Genomic DNA, 20,264 nt, shown 5'->3' on the forward strand with positions numbered 1-20,264 from the left:
GGGTCTGTTCAATTTTTCATAAGATCATGAGAGGAACTACTGCAAATGAGATTTTGTTCTTTAATTTGTTCACAAGTTACATATACATTTTTTTGGTCTTGTAACCAAGAACATGCATGTTGTTAATAACAAATGTATTATGATTTCTGTTACATGTATCTTGCCTGACAAGGGCCCATGATTGACAGGATAAAAAAGTAAATATCTAAATAGCCGATCGGTTATTAAATTTCGTATATTTTGAATCCAGTAATATTCGATTTATTTATTGGGAAATTGAAATCCGTCTTTGTTCAATGCAAACATTTTTGGATCTGTAATGACCATAATGATTGTTTCTTGTGCATTTTTTACTGTATTGAATACCGGTACGTTCGTTTTTCTTCTGAATCACCATTACATGGGGCGATTGATGGATTTTGTCAAGGTCAACTGTTTTCATGAGAGCAAGCTCGGAACCCTAGTTCTAAAGGGAGGAGGGGGTCTATAACTTTCAAATGAAGCTGGTTGAAATCCTAGCATGTCGAACATGCCGAATATATACAGCAGGACTGGACGGTCTAATTTCAATATTCTTTGACCAATCACTACTAAATAACTGACAATATCTCTAAGCTTTCCTTTTGCCAGTCAACGGAATGACAATCACAAGTTCATGCCTTAATACACGTATAACTATTTAGGGCTTTTGACAGTTTTATTTGTGTACAACGAAGAACTCTATAAAAATGGTACAAAATATAGTTCTTAATGAAATGCCTTCCCCTAGGCTGGAGTTCTCCATTACACGGGACCGTACCGAACGGTGCAGATCTATTCTTCAGATCTCAGTTAAAAATCAGATCTTTATATTAACAATTCTAGCTTAAAGTGTTGCTTTCTGCACCATAGAATATAACGATAACAATTGCAAGTTAATAATGTCAGTTTGTAGTTTAGAAGCACTTCCTGTGTACGATGGATGGACCAGACTCGTCGTATTCTTGTTTGCTAATCCACATCTGTTGGAATGTTGAAAGTGAGGCTAAGATGGAACCACCAATCCAGACGGAGTATTTCCTTTCTGGTGGAGCAATGATTTTAATCTTCATTGTGCTAGGTGCAAGTGCGGTGATTTCTTTCTGCATTCTGTCTGCAATTCCTGGATACATTGTAGAACCACCAGAAAGTACAGTGTTGGCATACAAGTCTTTACGGATATCGACATCACATTTCATAATGCTGTTGTATGTTGTTTCGTGAATACCAGCGGATTCCATTCCCAAGAAAGATGGTTGGAACATGGCTTCTGGACAACGGAATCTTTCGTTTCCAATGGTGATAACTTGACCATCGGGAAGTTCGTAGCTCTTCTCCAATGAGGATGAAGAAGCGGCCGTGGCCATTTCTTGTTCAAAGTCTAAAGCTACATAACACAATTTTTCTTTAATGTCTCTGACAATTTCTCTCTCGGCTGTGGTTGTGAATGAATAACCACGCTCGGTAAGAATTTTCATAAGGTAGTCTGTAAGGTCACGTCCGGCGAGATCCAATCTCATAATAGCGTGAGGAAGGGCATAACCTTCATAAATGGGGACAGTGTGGGTCACACCATCACCAGAGTCCAACACAATACCGGTTGTACGACCAGAAGCGTACAGAGACAGTACGGCCTGGATAGCAACGTACATAGCTGGTGAATTGAAGGTTTCAAACATGATCTGTGTCATCTTTTCTCTGTTGGCTTTTGGGTTAAGTGGGGCTTCTGTCAGTAAAACTGGATGTTCTTCTGGTGCAACACGGAGTTCGTTGTAGAAAGTGTGATGCCAGATCTTTTCCATATCGTCCCAATTTGTGACGATTCCGTGTTCAATTGGGTATTTGAGTGTGAGGATACCTCTCTTGCTCTGGGCTTCATCTCCAACATAGCTGTCCTTCTGACCCATACCAACCATTACACCCTGAAATTATTAAAGAAGAGGGTAACTGAATTGCACGCATTTCAATTTCTTTTAAAATATCTAGTGCTGGCCTAATACTCGGCGAAACTTATCATTTTGAACAACCACGCCCATTCATGACACACCTGTCAAGTAACTGCGCAGACGCGAATACCATGTGGCTTGACCATATTAGGTGTGGTTTTCGAAATAAAAAGAATTGGAAAGAGTGTTCACAACAATAGCATACTGAATATAATTCTTTTAACTATGCAAGTTTGAAGAAAGTCAACAAGAAAATAAAACAGTTTTTAAATGCGCTTCGAGGGTCAATATTGACCACGCCCCAGATGGTGCCTTATAAGGAAACCGGCATTTCGATACACATGTGCATACCCTTAGCGTCCATTTGAATGTCATGAACTTCATGTTCTTAAACACAAATGACTTATTACCTTCGACATTTATAATTACTCAAATTAATAAGGCTAAATATGAACTAAAGTAAAGAAAAGATCGAGGGAAATATTCATTCACGAATGTCTCAAGTTGAAGAATGAATTGGAAATTACAGCAGTTAAACAAAATCATGCTTAGATAATTTCTAACAAAAAACATATGTAAAATCCAAACAGAGCAAAATAAAAAAAAAATCATAAAATTTCTAATTTTCTTACCTGATGTCTAGGTCTTCCGACAATGGAAGGGAAAACAGCTCTTGGAGCATCATCTCCAGCGAATCCTGCTTTACACATTCCAGATCCATTGTCAATGACCAAAGCGGCTACATCGTCATCAGACATTTTGAATTTTTGTTTTATTTGGCTTAAGTTACAACCTTACTGTTCCGTTCGCAACGATCAACTGTGAAGAATTTGAAATCCACGCTAGTTTTATTCGCTGGGTTTTGTCACCTTTGCACTCTATGAGTGAGGACAAAAATTGCCTTATAAGGCAATCCACTGTGACTCATTTGCATACGATTCTCGGAAAAACTACTGAAATAACCAACGTTCATGACTGTTTATGGTAAACGTTCTGTTTATTGATTGACCAAGCTACTGAATATTCATTAAAAATTTCAGCCTAAAGGTGTAGTCCACACAGGTATTTACAACTCGTTAGTGTGGCATTTCAGGTTAATCATACAGGTGTGATAAAATTTGATTGTTCCGTTATGGAAAGAATTACGATGATAAGTAACTGTCATTATTTGCGTATTGTCACAAATAAGAAAACATGTTTGTGTACTGTTTGGAATGCGTATCAATTCGAGGCATATGTTTTCCTATCGATGGAATAAGTTATGAAAAAAAAAAAAAACGGATGTGATTCAATTTAATGACAATTTCTTCATTATTACAACAATTTTAAATATTTAATATATATGGAACTGTCAACTACCTTATTAACGCCAATTAATTTTGTTATTAAATATATTTAAAAGAAACGAATTGGATTTTCTGTATGACAAATATTTGTATGGATATTTAAGATTGGCATCCCATTTTTTTTTTGGAGGATTTATCTCCAAAAATATCACGTTTAACAAAAGTTGTATCACACAAGCATTTCCCAGGAAATATATTTTTTAATACAGTTCTACTGGATTATTAATATTATACGTGTTATATGCTAATCGTGGTTCAAGAGAACGTGGACGCGTACGGAGAATAGAAATGGTGGGCTTTTGTTCAAGTTCATACATGGATGTTTGATTTGGGATTTTTATTGCTTGACACGTCACATATTTATTTTCATCTGGGGTTTAGAGGAGGATGAATATAATTTGTCGTTTTCACGCCCGTATATACATGTAGCTTACAGACTCCTTGCACTTTTTCTAAAATAGAAGGCAGACTCTTAATTAATTTTTCAGACACGGATGACAGTAATCGCATTTTTAAAATATACACATATAATAATACATAACTAATGATTGACATCAACACCCCCTACAGATATTTTCTCATGAATATGTCATGTACAATAATCGATTAAATATTTACAAAATGATTCTTTGTAATAGTTCAGGCGATAAATAGGTATTGTTTTCTATAAGTCAAACAAAGTTCAGAAAAAGCTTACAGAGGATGGTATTTTAAGGCTAGTTTTAACCCAAGTGGCAACTATGTAAAGGGAACTGGGTAGTGTATGAATATTTTTCCCCTATATTTCCAATTAAGGACCAATTTAATATCAAATTTTCTTGCAATCAGATACAAATGATAAGTATATTACTGATAATATAGCCCCGTGCAGGTCCGGGTGTTAAAAGAATAGGCCTGCAGCACCGCTAGGCTTGTCGTAAAAGGCGACTAAATAGTGCTCAGAACCCTAGCCGGGGCTGGGGCGCTCTGCCCACAGAGCTACTGGGATGTGTGCCCCAGGTGGTGGAATGGGGTACCCCTGGCGTGTTGCATGCTGGGGTTGTCAGGCTATAGTACGGAAAACCTGACCGCAAACCATAGTGGTGCATCGTGTTGGGAAAGATGCCACGTTCCTCGCACGTTAAAGAACCCTACTGTGGTATTCTCCCGGAGTAGGAACCATAGGGCTCCGCCACAGGAGGCTAAATTGCCCGACCCTACCCACCTCTCCCTATTTTCGGTGGCAATCTAAATTTGTCGACCCCATTGTCCCTGTGTCCCATCCCTTTTTCATTTCATCACCATTTCATGTTCATTTTATTATCAATATCATGTTCATCGTCTGAATATAGCTGAAATATTGCTGCTCGGACGTTAAACCCCAACAAACAACAAACAAACAAAACTGATAATATATGCACAATTCACACTGGTTAGAGCACCAGCAAAAATTAGAGGGTAAAAAACTTTTTGATAGCACATTTATTAAGGTATTGTAAAATGCGTTGACTGAATTTGTAACAATTTGGACATTTAGCTAAACACCGGGTGGTTGTGTACGTTAAAATAATTTAGCATACAAATTGGCTTTAGAAAAAGCCAAAAGCTAAGGAAATGAAAAAAAAACTATTTAAGATCCAGCGCAAATAAGTTCTCAGTTAATAACAATCATCAACCATTTCGACTGGTGTATCTTATATAATACGTACACGTTTTGATGACCATGTCGAAATATATGACAAAATGAATGGTACGTCAATTACTAAGTCTTAGACATGCGTTGATAGATTGATTCAGCAGATGGCAATGACTCAATAATCGATCATGTCACCACGGACAATGAATCTTTGTCGGCGAGTAAGAAAACATTGTATTGGGAGAGTGATTCACGCGGTCTATAGTTGAACGTCTGCACGGATGTATAGATATCGCTTGTGCATATTTGTCCAGTCCACTCGTTCAGTCGTATTTATTTTTTGTTTTCATGGAATTTACTGTTGAAAGGGATAACAAGAGCGTATCTGACTTCGTTAGTGTCTTTCTCAAAGTATCAGGTCGTCTATGCACGAGGGACCACAGGAGCCCAGACACTGTAATCTGTACAAAATCTCTAATTTTAATTATCATAATCATTACAGTAATGTTAGTGTTTAATAAGCCTTTGAATGAGGAAGCTTATCCAGGAAGCTTCTAAGTAGATATAAAATTGAAGCTGTGGGCTAGAAGCAACTAAAGAGGAAGTTTATTGAAACACATAATAGGGTCATCTTAATTTGGTTTAAGTGCAGGCGATTTTTACTGTTTGTACCAATTTACAAACATAGTTTTTTTTAAATCAAGAAATTAGTTTCTATTAAACAAGATTTTGGTACTATTATTAAATTCAAATAATTGCCACAGTCAGCCTTAGTATAAATTTCTCCCATTTTTACTGTTACTTTTGTATTCAAGCCTTCTACGGATCACAATTAATGTTTTAATCTAATGAACACATTTTTTTTTAAATATCATTTATGCTATTTTGGACCAAGCTATATGCAATGACCTCACTAGGCGGAAGTCAATCGACAGTCGCATTTTACCCATCTCTTTAACTGTAAAGCCTACTTGAAAAGATGGTAATAATACATGTATGTATTACCGTATATATTAAATACACCTAATTACAAATGAGAAAATACATGAACTACATTTGCATTGCATGATTATTGTGCAGTAGTGAGTAGTAACCAACTTCATTTAGCCTACATATGTGTAAGTGTAAAATGCAGGGCAGGTCCCGAAATTTTAAAAAGGGGTTCCAGGCTATTATTTGCTGTTTTGCCAAAATTTGCATGGAATAACAAAAAAATTCCACATAAACTGGGGTTTTCCCACCCCAAAACACCCCCTAGCGTCCCAACTGTAAAATGCTGAACTGTTAACTAGCCGGCCATGCTATCTTGTCGATATCAAGTTTAAACTGTGTACCTGACCATACAATAAATCCCGACTTAGCCTTTTAACGAAATCACCAAAAACATGTCCATATTTGGAAATTTATTAGAGTTTAAAACGTCAGACCATTGACATTTTAAAACCGCTAGTTTTAAGGTGTAGATTTCATATCTACTCAACAGATTATACACTGACATAAGTGATATATAAAGAACTCCCTCTTAAGGTATTTCATTCATAGACATGTACTGTGTATTAAACAGCCTTTCACCTATCTTTTGACAGTTGCATATATAAGACCATATAAAGTACGAAGTTGTAGTGCTTTTATTTGATAGATCGTTCAACCTGGTACAATTTTAGGAAATTACATCATAGAATTTTATCAGTGGGCTCATGAAATGAAGAATATTTTGTCCTCTCTCTTGCATTTTTACATACATATCATTATAGAGTATCATTCGTACAAATCTTCGAATTGATCCGCAGATGACCAGTAATCGGATAAGCATAAAAACTACTTTTATGCACCTTACAACAAATTTTTGGCATATTCTTAGTACCCCTGTAATTGTTCGTCCGCCCCATATACCTATAGTAGGTTTGCTGGTTACTCGGATCATTCCTACCACAGTTTTAGTCCTTGGAAGCATTCACTTTGCTGGGATGTGTTCATGTATTGAAACTGTGCATATTATAATTATCAGGGTTTTGATTTTTTTATTAACATTTTTCTCTATTGTTGCATTTGATAGTTGAACTATATTACTTCATCGTTTTAGCCTTACACTTCCAGAATAATCATCGTTTTAGCCGTGTTTTTCTTTATTTTTACAATTCCATATCCAATTTATGTCCTACACTAGATTAATAAACATTGCATCGACAAGCCGAATAGTAATATAATTGTTACAGATACAAGCTTTGTAGATTACACGAGTCCTGCGGCTATTAAGAAATTTCAGATCTTTGTTCGTTTCCCCTTCGTTGCACTCAACTCCTTTGTGCATTGTTTAGAAACACTTTATATGCGGGGTATCATCTGTTTTTCCTACACATAAAAGTTTTTAAAGCAGTTCTCTAATGCGAGTCTTTTTTGTAAAACGTAAGCTTCCATGTAGAGTGCGGGAAATTCATTATGTCTAATTGAATTATTGTTGGTTGTATATATCTTAAGTAATCTATATCGTGATCTATATGTGCAAGACTTTCAGTAGATTGGCAAATTTTGGATAACCAGATACTAACACTTTTGCAACAAGTACTTTTATCCAAAGTAATTTTGATATTTTTGACTGTCTACATTTATACTGACACAACCTCTTTCGTTTACTGTTTTACTCTGTGGCGTCCAGGTGAGGAAACGTAGGGACAGGACCGTAAAACTGGGGAAAAATGATTTTGGTTAGCATGAAATGTAGATTTTTTCATAAATTCACCCCATTTTCTTGCCTCGTTGCATTCGGCCTTTAATTCAATACCATCCACCCTAACACGAAATCCTGGATCCCTGACGATATTGTGGTGTTATATTGAAGACAGAATTAACAATACAAAAAGGATGCAATGCACATCTGTCCTTGAAAACGAACTTCTAATTTTGATAATACATGAAAGAATTGTGTCATAATGATTTCCTTTTCGGTTGCTCTTTGGGTTATTGTGTTGACCTTTCAAAACCTGTAACTTGAAAATAATGATGAACGTAGTAGACTCAATTTGATATTTAAACACGAGTTATCCTTATATCAGAAGTCGATATCACTTTTAGGTTTTAGATTTTTTAACCTTGCATATTTTAGAAAATTTTGAAAAAAAGAAAAGAAAAAGGGCGATTGATGAAAGAAAAATGTTTAAAACGATAACTATATATTTATTCTCTAAAGAGTACAATAAACATACATAAATAAATAAGTAATCAAAACCAAGAAAAACAAAACCCAAATATATATAAAAAAGAAAAAATGAAACCCGCAAATTCAGCGGTCTTAAAAGTTACTTGATGGTAAATCATGCACTTAGTGAATAAATCGGTACAAAACAACGATACAGGGATCTGACAAATATTTTTCTTGCATAAAAACTGCATGATTGAATAAGGAAAAGTTGAAGGTTAGAGTATTTGGTATGATATCTAAGTGCGTTGTCACAAACAATATTCTACCACGTTCTTCCCACATTGAGAAAAAAAAACATGTATTTGGTTAAATATACGTCAGTTGATATTTGAACCAGACTTGTACATAACACTAGATTAAATAATTTATTATATCTCGAGTGATGCTTAAATTATGACTGAGTTTAACACACACAAACATACACTCGCAAAAAAAATCCAAATTCGAATTGATATTTTTATGGGATACTAGTATGTAAATCCTAGACCGTCGACTTCCTGATCGTGAACAAAAATAATCCTAGTTTACCTCATCGTTATCTCTTCAGTACAAACTTTCTTAATATTGTGGCATATATATATATAAAAAAATTGTGAATTCACCTCTAAAACAAAATAACCTAATACCCAGCCTAACACTATTTGATCTCTACAAAATAACAAGAATTGGTATCAATATTGGGATATTGTGATTTTTTTTATTAATGAATACTCTGTGATTTGCTGTGTATTTGAATGAAACTACTTTTTTAACTTTTATACCCAAAGTTAAAACGAATCTGTTATACATCTCAGTTCTGCCGTATTGTACAAATAGTTCGATGCCACTCCTGGTGGATCAAAGAACCCCCGAGGGTATTCACCATTCCAGTGGTCAGACTTGTCTGTACCCAAATTATATGATATTTTATAGTATTACAAAATTTAAAAATACCTATAACACCGAGGCTTCATTCTTTGTATTGCACATGGTAGCACCCCTAGTTGATGGATTTTGTTTCCTATTTCGGGAGTTTTGGTTTTGGTTGTATACAACAGTGGCGGATCCAGGGGCTGGGGTGCAGGGAATTGGCCCCCCTTTTTTATTTGAAATTTGTCGTTTTTTATGTCGAAAATTAAACAAATGTGAATAATGCCCTAGCATCCCCCTTTTTCTGTTTTCCTGAGGAACCCTGACTGGCCACCCTTCTTTTCAAAGTATCTGGATCCGTCCAGGACAATTAATCTTTAGATTTAGATCTTTCTATGTATTTGATTCTACTGTTTCTGATGAGAGGTTACTCATTGAAACACGTTTTCAGCATATCCACATTTGCAATATATATGATTACCTACTCGACCGAAGTTTGTCGATAGTCGGATTGCACAGGTATCAGTCTTGTATTGCTCATTATTGACTAACGTTCGAATATTAGCGCAAATATGATCAAAACTGCCAATACAATACAAACTATAAAAGTGCGCTAATACGGGATTGAGACGTCCAATACAACTTTTACCCCTCCAATACGTCTTATTGGACTGGTTAAAATCCATTTCGACCTAGCATATTGGACAAGTTAGTCAATAAAGGTATAATTGTGTAAGATTTTCCATATTGGCTGAATTATTGGTCCTCGGCTAGAAATATCGGACTGAGGCGTAGCCAATATGGCTAGCCTCGGACCAGTAACTCACCCATTATGGAAAACCTTACGCTATAATATTATATTCCTGAGCGGGTATATGTCAAAACATGGAGGCTAAAAATATAGTACGTGCGCTTTCTTTTTGCTTTTTCTATTTTTCTATTTTTTTTTTTTTTTTATTTTTTTTTTTTTTTTGTTTTTTTTTTAACAAATGATTATCATTTTTCATCAGAAGTACAGAGTGAATATCATGCTATGACACTATAAGCTTGTTTTTTAGGTAAAACAGTATTTTCATGAAAAATAATGCTTCAGAAAAGGGGTCTTATGAACTCAAAATAAAAGTGAAATTAGAAAAAGCCGACCTGTTCTCGTGCTTTTTTTTCTTGAATGCACCTCAAATGATTTTCAACATTTCTTTTATGAAAAAAAACATGATCAAAAGTTAGATTGAAACTCCTTGTCTATTTAAAAAAAATCATGAAAATTTAAGGTTTACTATAGAAGCCTATGGGGCAAAGAATACAAGACAGACCCACAGTGTATAGGAGACAAGTTCCCGTGTCGGATTGCTATATAAGAAATCTAAGTTATCTTTGGACCTTTATTGAATATATTGTGTTATTAATCCTGTGTGCATTTTTTAGGTTTTATTATTTCAAGAACTCAGAGGAATTGTGTATTTCCAGAAGATCGAGAAAATACATTTAATGCTTCTGAAAACCATTCGATTGTAGAAATGCAGTGTTTATTTTCATAAGCACTTACTATATTAAAAAATATATAATTATAGGTACAATTGCAGAAAATACATATATTATATTAAGTCGAAACTTTAAACAAATCGAAATTTGAAGTTCTAACTCGAAACGAGATTTTTAAAGTAAATTTTGACTTGTTAATAACTTGAAATTTCGACTTTTATAAACTCATAAAAAATTCGAGAATTTTAGTCAAAATATGGATTTCTTGAAAACTTGTATTTTGGGCTTTGAAATAATATTCGTATGTCCTTAATATCCTTACGTAGAAGATAACCACAATTTTATTGGAGTGTGCAGTATGAGCTTAAATCAAGGCATGAAAAACTTCTTATATTCTGAAGTTTATAGTGGTCAGGTGTTCAGACAGGAATCTGGTCATCATTGATATAAAATTAATATCGTTAGAGTTACTAGTTGTTTTGTTAACCTTAAAGTATTTCCTTTCTAAAGAGTAATCAAGAGAACCAAGATTCTAGCGGAAATCAAAAGAATGAAATCCAGGAACAAAGGCCAGACTGGGAAAACAGACACACACAACAATTATCACAAAATAAATAAGTAAATGAGCTACTCGGACTCCACTAAAACTTGGAATATGGACCAGGTGCACCAATAAGGTAAGCTTCCTCTGATTTTCTTGAAAATCCGCCAGGGTAGACGAAAGAGGAAGGGGGAACTCTGACGTTGAACAAATCAGTACAGATGGATATACCATAACGATCCGCGAGTCCATAAAACTTCGGTAGTGATGAAATCAATCTCCTAACAACTGATGGTCATGGGCGTCGTAAGATGGTATCTTAGTCTTCCATTCCCTTTTAAAATACAGAACTTTGCACTTACACGACAGTCGCTTACTCTTGCAATACTAGAGTTGTCAGGCAGGTTATTTCTGACCTGGAGTAAACAGTCGCTTTATTTGCCAGTACCAAGGATTGTGTATAACTTTGGATAGTCCATATGCTGGTTTTGAATAACCTTTTTTTTATACATTCTAGTTATTTGATAATCAATTATTTCCGGATTACTCTGGGTTGGTACTATAATATACAGTATTCTATGAAGACGGTACTTGTATCCCATTCATGCTACGGGAAAACTTTTATATAAACTAATTTATAACATTGTATATTACCGGTATATTTTATGCCAAGTTGGAACTACACAGCCAACAAAGCCACACATTTGCAACATATGATTATCATATGAATCGAGCATGATCTGATAATCATATGCTTCAGTTTAGGTAATCTTTTTTATGATTATCTTCCATGATTGTCATATGCGTCTCTGAAATGATTGTCAAATGATTATCTTCCATGATTGTCATATGATTATCAAATGACTATCATATAACTATCATATGTACAGTATCGTTACGATTATTATACGAATCGGGTACTAAATGTGTGTAGGTAAAAGAAAATGATGTCATTAAGAGATAGAATCAACAAGCTTCAACCTCTTGCTCTCGCATTGTTGCGTCCTTTAACTTTCACCGTATCTTTTATTTGGATAACCATAAATTACAATCCTGTTATTTACAGGTGTAAATGACAATGGAAGGTCAATTTTATCTCATTACAGTTGAATATGAAACATTCCGACATAATCACGGAAAGTGAGAGCTTCTCATTTGAAGGCTTCGAAGTTTAGTTTTTCCTTTCCAAGCTAAAAAAAAACCAACCAAACAAACAAACAGATTTTCCATTCAGGAATATCTAAATGGAAATACAATAGTAGAAAAATAAGTTAAAATGCACTATTTTCAAAAGGATTCACACTATAAATCCCATTCTGTTGATGTGTATAAGCTTTAGAAGTTCGATAAACATGTTAAAAACTTACTTTACGGAATGTAAATTATATTGAATAGGATAAATAAAATTGAACTGTTCGTTCACTGTCTGTTTTAGAAATGAATGTTGCTGAAACTGACATAAGACTCCAACAAACCCACCTTAGAACCTGTAGTCCAGTGGTTGTCGTTACCAACCTTAGAACCTGTAGTCCAGTGGTTGTCGTTAACAACCTTAGAACCTGTAGTCCAGTGGTTGTCGTTACCAACCTTAGAACCTGTAGTCCAGTGGTTTTCGTTGTCTTTATGTTCATTGTTATTTGTTTTACCTTTTTCCCCTTAAGATTTGGTCGATTTTCGTCTTTTGTGAATAGGTTTACTTCATTTATTTTTTGGCCCTTATACTGCTCGCTTTATGGTATGGGTTTTGTCCATCATTGAAGTCCTAGTGGTGACCTGTAGAAGTTTATTATACCTCCGCAAACAAAGTTTGGGGTATATAGGAATCACCAGGTCTGTCTGTACGTCCGTCTGTCCACATTTCACGTAAGCGCAACTCCTCCTTAACCGCTCAAGGTATTTTGATAAAATTTTATAGGAAGTTTGGATATCATATATAGGTGTGCATGGAGGAATATAATAATTGTCGGAGGACTCCGTGGAAAGATAATCCAAATTAAGGGTTTTTACATGTTAAAACCTTGTAAGCGCAACTCATCCTATACCGTTCAAAGGATTTTGAAGAAATTTTATAGGAAGGTTGAGTATCATGTGCAGATATGCATGATGGAATATACTGTTAGATGAGACCAAAATGAGTCAATCCAATTCATTTAAGTACATTTATAACGGGGGTATTCTCTTTGCGAGCTTGCTCACAGTATATCTAGTTTATAATTGTTCGTTGCTTGGCTTTTTGTGGATGTCTGTCTCATTGGCTATTTCTGATTGTCCCACATTTGAAAATGACAAGTATAACAGGTAAGAATTTTTTTGTGGGACAATGAGGTATAGGTATGTGGGAAAATCGGGAATTTCAAATGATGGATAACCATGAATTGTTTTGATTGTAGTTTTGCTGTGTATACATGTTTATTAATTATTGATAGCAATGACCAATTAATACAACACTGTCAATATTTAATACTTTTATTTTGAATTCATAATGACAATTCACATTTATAACACTACTTAAGTCAAACACATAAAACACTCAGTTAAAGAGCATACCAATAGCACAACACATAAAACACTCAGTTAAAGAGCATACCAATAGCACAAATAGTGTATATGTCCTGTCTAATGCAACACATAGCCATGTCTGTTTATTTGCATGGTCACTGCAACTTCGTCATTCTGTATTGTTGGAATCTGGTGTTGATCACTGTGTACTTTCGGGGTTTGGCTGGTCTGATACCTCCGGCTTGGTACTGGCTCATGGTAACTTCATTGGCTATTTGCTTTTCTGTGCGGTACTTGAGTAGGGTGTAGATGTTTGTATGTGGGTGCTGGGTCATGTTCTTGAAGCAGCCGGTGCCCTCTTTCAAGTTGTTAATTACCGTTCTGGGTCCTTCATAGTTGTATGTTTGTCTTGACCTATTAAGTAAAATCTTAGTCTGTGAGTGGTTAAGTATTGACTTTTGGGTTAGAATTAGTACATTTAACCATACGTCCTCTACTGATGCCTGTGGACCTAGTGGAAGTACCGCTGTTCAACGAACCCCACATAAATTGACTGAAGAGAAAATAGCAATGGTGTTTCTGTGTAATGGCAGTAGCTACGTAGTCGATAAAGGATTTGGTTGTTACCGAATCTGACGTAGAGTGTAGGCTGTCTTGGTTTTCTTAAAAGCCATTAAAAACCATTGAGCTCATTTTCATAGACTAAAACAATTGTTCGCGTTATAACACGAAGCTTATTGAATTGATGCAGCAATAACGGCTGCTATTTTTTTTTTATATCAAAGCTTCATTGTGATCGCTATATAATCAATGGGGGAGCTAGGTAATTTGTACGACCCTGCTTAAAACATATTTGGTAGCTAGCACTTACCGACATTAATAAAACGAATGAAATATTTTTCTGTTGTCTTAGTATTTTAGGGATCATGACCTTTACACCAAAGATGATTGTTACTCCTATATTCTGTTTTCGTTTTTGTTTTTTGTTTTTTGTTTGATGTTATTTTGGTTTCATAAATGACTTTGTTTGACCAAACAAAACATAAGTACTACTTTATTTAAAGAACAAAACAGTTTTAAATCCTTCCATTCTGACCTCCAACACAAAAGAAGGAAAATTGAAAATTCTAGAAAAAAGCATAGAAAGTTCTAGTATAAAAATTCAGGCGGACAAATCGCGCGTTTTCTTCTTCTTTTATATATACTTACAAAACAAACGTTTCGAATTATTTTGCGAAAGTTTCGCGTTATTTTTTATTTAGTCTACGAAAATGAGCTCAAATGGTCTTTCGTATTTTTTTCTATTGTGGTTCGACAACTCGGAAAGTAATTTGATATGGCAAAAATGTCCTTAAAAGGTAATGTATTGAACATAAATAGGTTTTGAAGAGCAATTTTCATCTCTTAAGTCAAATGCATGGTATTTACATAGAAAAAGCAAAGATAATATGAATATCAAATATTCAAATAATTCATTTTTTTTCTGAATTCGGAACTACATCATTCAACAAGTGATAATTAATCAATGCAGCCCTTTTGTATTTTTATGGAGAGAATACATTAAATGTTCAGATTAACAATACTTCTCCTAATCCTATAAATAAACAATAACAAATATGTTTGTTTAGCAATCTTCTACTCTGAATTACACATGAAAGAATATCAGAACTATGAACATTTCAAAAGTGGGACAAACAGGAATAAACCCATACCACATCTCCTATTTTTATATTTGGCGCAATGACTCAGAGTAGATCTTTCCAACCCACAATGCTTATTTTCATGCAATGATGGCAACTGGACATAACAGTCATTGCAGTATTACACAAAGAGGTTTAAATGATGCAAATTAAGAAGACCCATTTTTTTACTGAATGCCAACGACTTGCAGTTTTGTTCTTGTAAATATAATTCTCTATGTTTCATGACTATGAATGTATAAGTGTGAAAGTACTTTAATTTGGGGATACCAATTTTCGTGGATTAGGGAAGAAACACAAGTTCGTGGATTCTTGTAATTGTGGTTTTGATGTTTTCAGAATACACATCAATGGAATTTTCATTGGGAACCGAATTTTGTGGTTTGGCCTATCCACGAAAACCACGACAATTGTACTTTCAAAGTATTCACTTTTAGGGACCCATCCATAATATCAGTCTGAATTTATCTCCAACCTTAACCCTAACTCAAGAATACAGTTCTAGGCAGCACATTGACAACGCATAGGATGCTAGATGATATTTTTGCTACAGCTATATATAGGTGTAACAAATTTCTAATTTCATTACCATCATTCAACTGTGGGTAAAATAAGTGAGCCAAATAATGTCGAAATACGAACAAGTTGAAAATTTAGCAGGACAATGGGTGCCGTAACTCATTTCAACCATGGAATCCATTTTAACAGATTAAACAAAGTATGGAAACTATGTGTTCAGGAAGTATGAACTCTGAAGTCGTGACTATAAACTCAGAGAACCATTTTTAAGAATGAACTCCGTGTAGGTGTGAAATATTTTTAAGAATGAACTACGTGCAGGTGTGAACTCTGGGCTATAAAGTCACGTGCTTATCACATTTCGTACGAAGCAAGTGTAGCAGGAAATACTGTTTTACCGTTAACTCGAGACACTTATAACGCGAATGCAAATGGTGAATATGTCAAAAAGACAACAAATCCACATGGATGAGAAATGTCAGCTCAAGGCCAGAAAACCTTTACACGACAAAGTAGGCTGCAGATGGCCCCAAAACAATTTTATTCACAAGTAAAGCGAAGTAGTTACCCCTATATACCTAGCATCCTAAACATAAACTGAAAGTGAAAACAAAACGATACATACAGAGGCCAGAATTCCTGACGGGACAGGTGCAAAAATGAGGCGAGATTAAAGAACTTTGGAGTGATCTCAACCCTCCCCCTTTTAAATCCTGCCATATACACCTATTGTACCTCGGCGTTTAATTATAGAACCAGGCTGTCTTCTAAACAGAGCAGGTGAACACGATGCTGCAGTCATTGTATCGCGCAATTGAAAACTGATCTGACAACTTTCGAGATTTATATATATATAAAAAAATAAGTTTAATATCCTGATTGTTAGATTCAGAAATGAAGTTTATTAATTAGCTGTACAAAATTCTAGAGTTATCTTTCGTTGTGTATTTCATTTATGATTTGAGCGAATTACTGATAAAGATGTCGTATTTAAAATCCGACGAAATTTTCATTCTTTTTGGCTTGGTAGTAAAATGAATGCAAATCAAATCAACAACGTAATGTGCTCATTCAGTACCGTTTTAAAGCTGCCTGAATCTTGTTTTTATCATTCTTTTTGTTAATCTATAATTTTTTTAAAGACGATAGAGCTCCGAAGATTGCTTAACAAGGGAGTTTGAAGGTACCTAGTATAAATATAATTTCTTTTTATTTTGTTTTCCCGGTGACATTGAACGAGACTACGATCAGAATGAAGAATCATTTTATGCTTATAAACAATCTCTAGGATCCCCATGCATAATACAAAATTTTACACTTGTTTTGTTTATGCAGTTCCTGTGAAATGAAAAAGAAACATCAGTTTGTATTTCGCCAATTTTCTGCCGATGGCTTCCGACACTGTTTGGGAACTAATAAAGAGAAGAAGAGGATGTACGTAACGCGCTAGACAAAGTGTAAAATTTAAAGTTTCAAAGATAAATCAATTTGGCACACATATTTTCACTAAATTCTTATTCTTATAATTTATGCGATTAACACAATTTAAAATTGTAACTTAAAGTAATTAATTATTTATTGTAGAAGAATGCTAATAGTACGTACCATAACAGATGATAAAATTATTAGTCTTTCAAGAGAAACAGAGTTGTCTTTCTTTCTATGTATTCTTTTCTAAATGTCTAATATGTTATACATTATGGCATCATGTAAATACCTTGTATGGAGAGGATATATATAGGCCTAGCCTGCTATCCTATCCGATGGAGAGGATATATATAGGCCTAGCCTGCTATCCAATCCGATGGAGAGGATATATATATATATATATATATATATATATATATATCTATATATATATATATATATCCTCTCCATAAATATATATATATAGGCCTAGACTGCTATCCAATCCGATGGAGAGGATATATATATATAGGCCTAGCCTGCTATCCAATCCAATGGAGAGGATATATATAGGCCTAGCCTGCTATCCAATCCTATTCATAATGTATGAATAACATATGTTTAAAACAAACTAGATAATTATGTGATTTATTGCTTTATGTAGATTAGTAGAAAAGAAAAAAAACTACGATAAAATTAAAAAATGTTGATTAAAATCATTAACCCGTGATGTCAAATCATAAAATTATCATGATTGAAAAAAATTATCACATCAACACTTAATTTCAAAAGTAATCTGAAAAAAAAGATAGAAAAAGTTGTGTGTGCAGCACAGGCACTCGCTGTTTATACTATGCCTAGTTTTCATCTAAATATATAGATGAAAACTAGGCATAGTATAAACAGTAATAAATAGCAAGCAGACATGTCAGAGAACACGCATAATAACTCAAATACGGAAACAAAATGATTTGATGACATTTTTGATGAAAATTAAAAAAAAAATCCTGGTCCCAAGTGCCTGTGGTGTGTAGGTTATACTCTCAACCGAAACTACTCGGCCATTTCCGCTACACTTAAAAAACAAAAGAAAACAAACCAAACAAACAAAAGACAAAAAAAAGTTTTTCTCCTGTGTAATGGGAAAAGTCCGAGTAGTTCTGATTGGTTAATATTCTACAGTTTAAATGAATATATATTTGCATCGACAAAATATACTTATTAATAAGTAAGTTATGTGTGCATAAAAAGGGCTCAGCGAGAACAGTTGTTACGAATATGGTTTAATACACCAATCAAGGGAACCGAGATTCTAGCGGAAATCAAAAGAATGTAATACTGGGACAAAGACCAGACATGGAAAACAGACATACACAACAAAGAACATAAAGTAACTAAAATACTACATACAAAGTAACAAAAGTAAATGAACAACTCGGACTCCACTGAAAACTGGGAGCATGGACCAGGTACACCGGCAGGGCAAGCGTCCTTGAAACTTTCTTTTTACGTTTACAGTTATTTATATGCAGATGGTATACTTCTGATGCTTTTAAAATTATCATATTTTCAAGTCTATTTGTTTTACTTGAGCCATCATTTTATTCTCACAGAGAACGCTTTCTCCGTAGCCGCTCATAAGCTTTGTCAGAGTTGTCTGCCCTTGTACGTTTGCGTGCAGATGTTAATTTACCTGGAGTACTTAATAAGATTTGGGATTAAGAACTTCTTTAAGTAATATAACTAGGTGTGGTTATGAAGATATGAACTTTTATTTAATGATTTTTTTTGTTACAAAATTAGATAGTATTATACTTCCAGTTGTATTCTGCCAATTACATTGCGTGTATATAGGAGCTTGTTCGGGATCATGACTACTGGTGTGAACTTGTGTGCACAACATATCACACAGTGTGTGTTGCTGTACCACACATGTGTCCAACAATAGTTTGAAAAAGGTCTATGCAATACTGGTTAAAATTCAATGAAGATGATAGATCTTTGACAGACTGGGAAAACTGGTGCCCCATCTTTGCTAGCCAAGAGTTACGGTCAAGTCCCCTTGTGAGCAGGACTCTTACCCTTGGGTAGCGAATTTGATAGCATTCGATCTGTTTGAAAACATAACCAGTAGAACAGTGCAGTTTAATAATATAATTACGATAATGGGTTTTGTGGAGAAGATGCATATGATCTACTAAGATGAATATTGTATATATAATCAGGCTAGCTTAGCGATCATAATTTCTTTCTATGATAAGAACTGTAGTTCATTACAGAAACAATTATTAAGAGACCTGTAAACATTCAAGGGCAGACTAGCTATCCCCCTCCCCTGAAAAAGGGCACCATACCACCTAGATAAAAAAAAACGCAATTCCATCATCTGATAAATAGTGACCGTTTCCCAATGTTGTACCAAATTAAGCAGTAATATCCAGACATTTCAAGCATTTTAGAGAGTTAAGCAATTAGTCAATCCCTACGTTTTAGTCATAAAAAGGATATAAACTAAGATCAGATTTATAAATTGATAGCTGTTTTTTAAGCTTGCATGGTACAAGCGAAAAAACGTGAGTTGTCTTTCTTCATATGTTGTATTAACATTTTATACTTATTCTCAAGAAGGACGTTATATTTATCTCCCATAACATTTAAATATATAAAGAAAAACAATTCACTGTATTAAATGTTGACTTTTATTCAATTCTTGGTTTAATTACCGCCTCTGTTAGTTCCTTTAATAATGGTATCTTCTGATTGTCATAGCACTTTTGATAACGTTACTATTAGTGATACATATTTCGAAGTGTACTCAAATAAAATTGTTCTGTTCTGTGGATTGCAATGGTAGGCTATATATATTTGTCTTATTTAGTACATATACGTATATTTATACATGATATCACCTATTGGACCATTAGTTTTATTTTTAGGTTGTCACTTCCTTAAATGATGAGGACTAATTTGCAGATTCGTTCAATTTAAACAAGAAAGTATGCACTCTATCAAATATTTTGATTTGGACCATGCTTGTAGAAGTCGCATTCTAATGCGCATTACTGGAAGCTTCATATCAAGAACATGGCAGTCCGAAAAAGTGTAAAGGTAGTACAAGCATATATAGTTATCCTATTTCGAAC

The 20,264-nt window shown here is 34.4% G+C and overlaps 1 protein-coding gene across 1 annotated transcript; it reads right to left on the reverse strand.

The window, feature by feature from the left end:
* Window positions 1–678: 678 nt before the first annotated feature.
* LOC148628965 (actin-2-like) lies at window positions 679–2,787 on the reverse strand. Its single transcript, XM_088541607.1, has 2 exons — window positions 2,597–2,787; window positions 679–1,940 (listed from the first exon to the last, which is right to left on the reverse strand). Exons 1-2 carry the CDS (start codon window positions 2,720–2,722, stop codon window positions 936–938), a joined length of 1,131 nt encoding a protein of 376 aa, XP_088397733.1. The 5' UTR covers window positions 2,723–2,787; the 3' UTR covers window positions 679–935.
* Between the last annotated feature and the right edge of the window lie 17,477 nt (window positions 2,788–20,264).

This window comes from Perna viridis, chromosome 1 (genome assembly GCF_037379345.1).
Source record: "Perna viridis isolate PV_CMFRI_1.1 ecotype Kerala chromosome 1, ASM3737934v1, whole genome shotgun sequence".
NCBI lineage: Eukaryota > Metazoa > Mollusca > Bivalvia > Mytilida > Mytilidae > Perna > Perna viridis.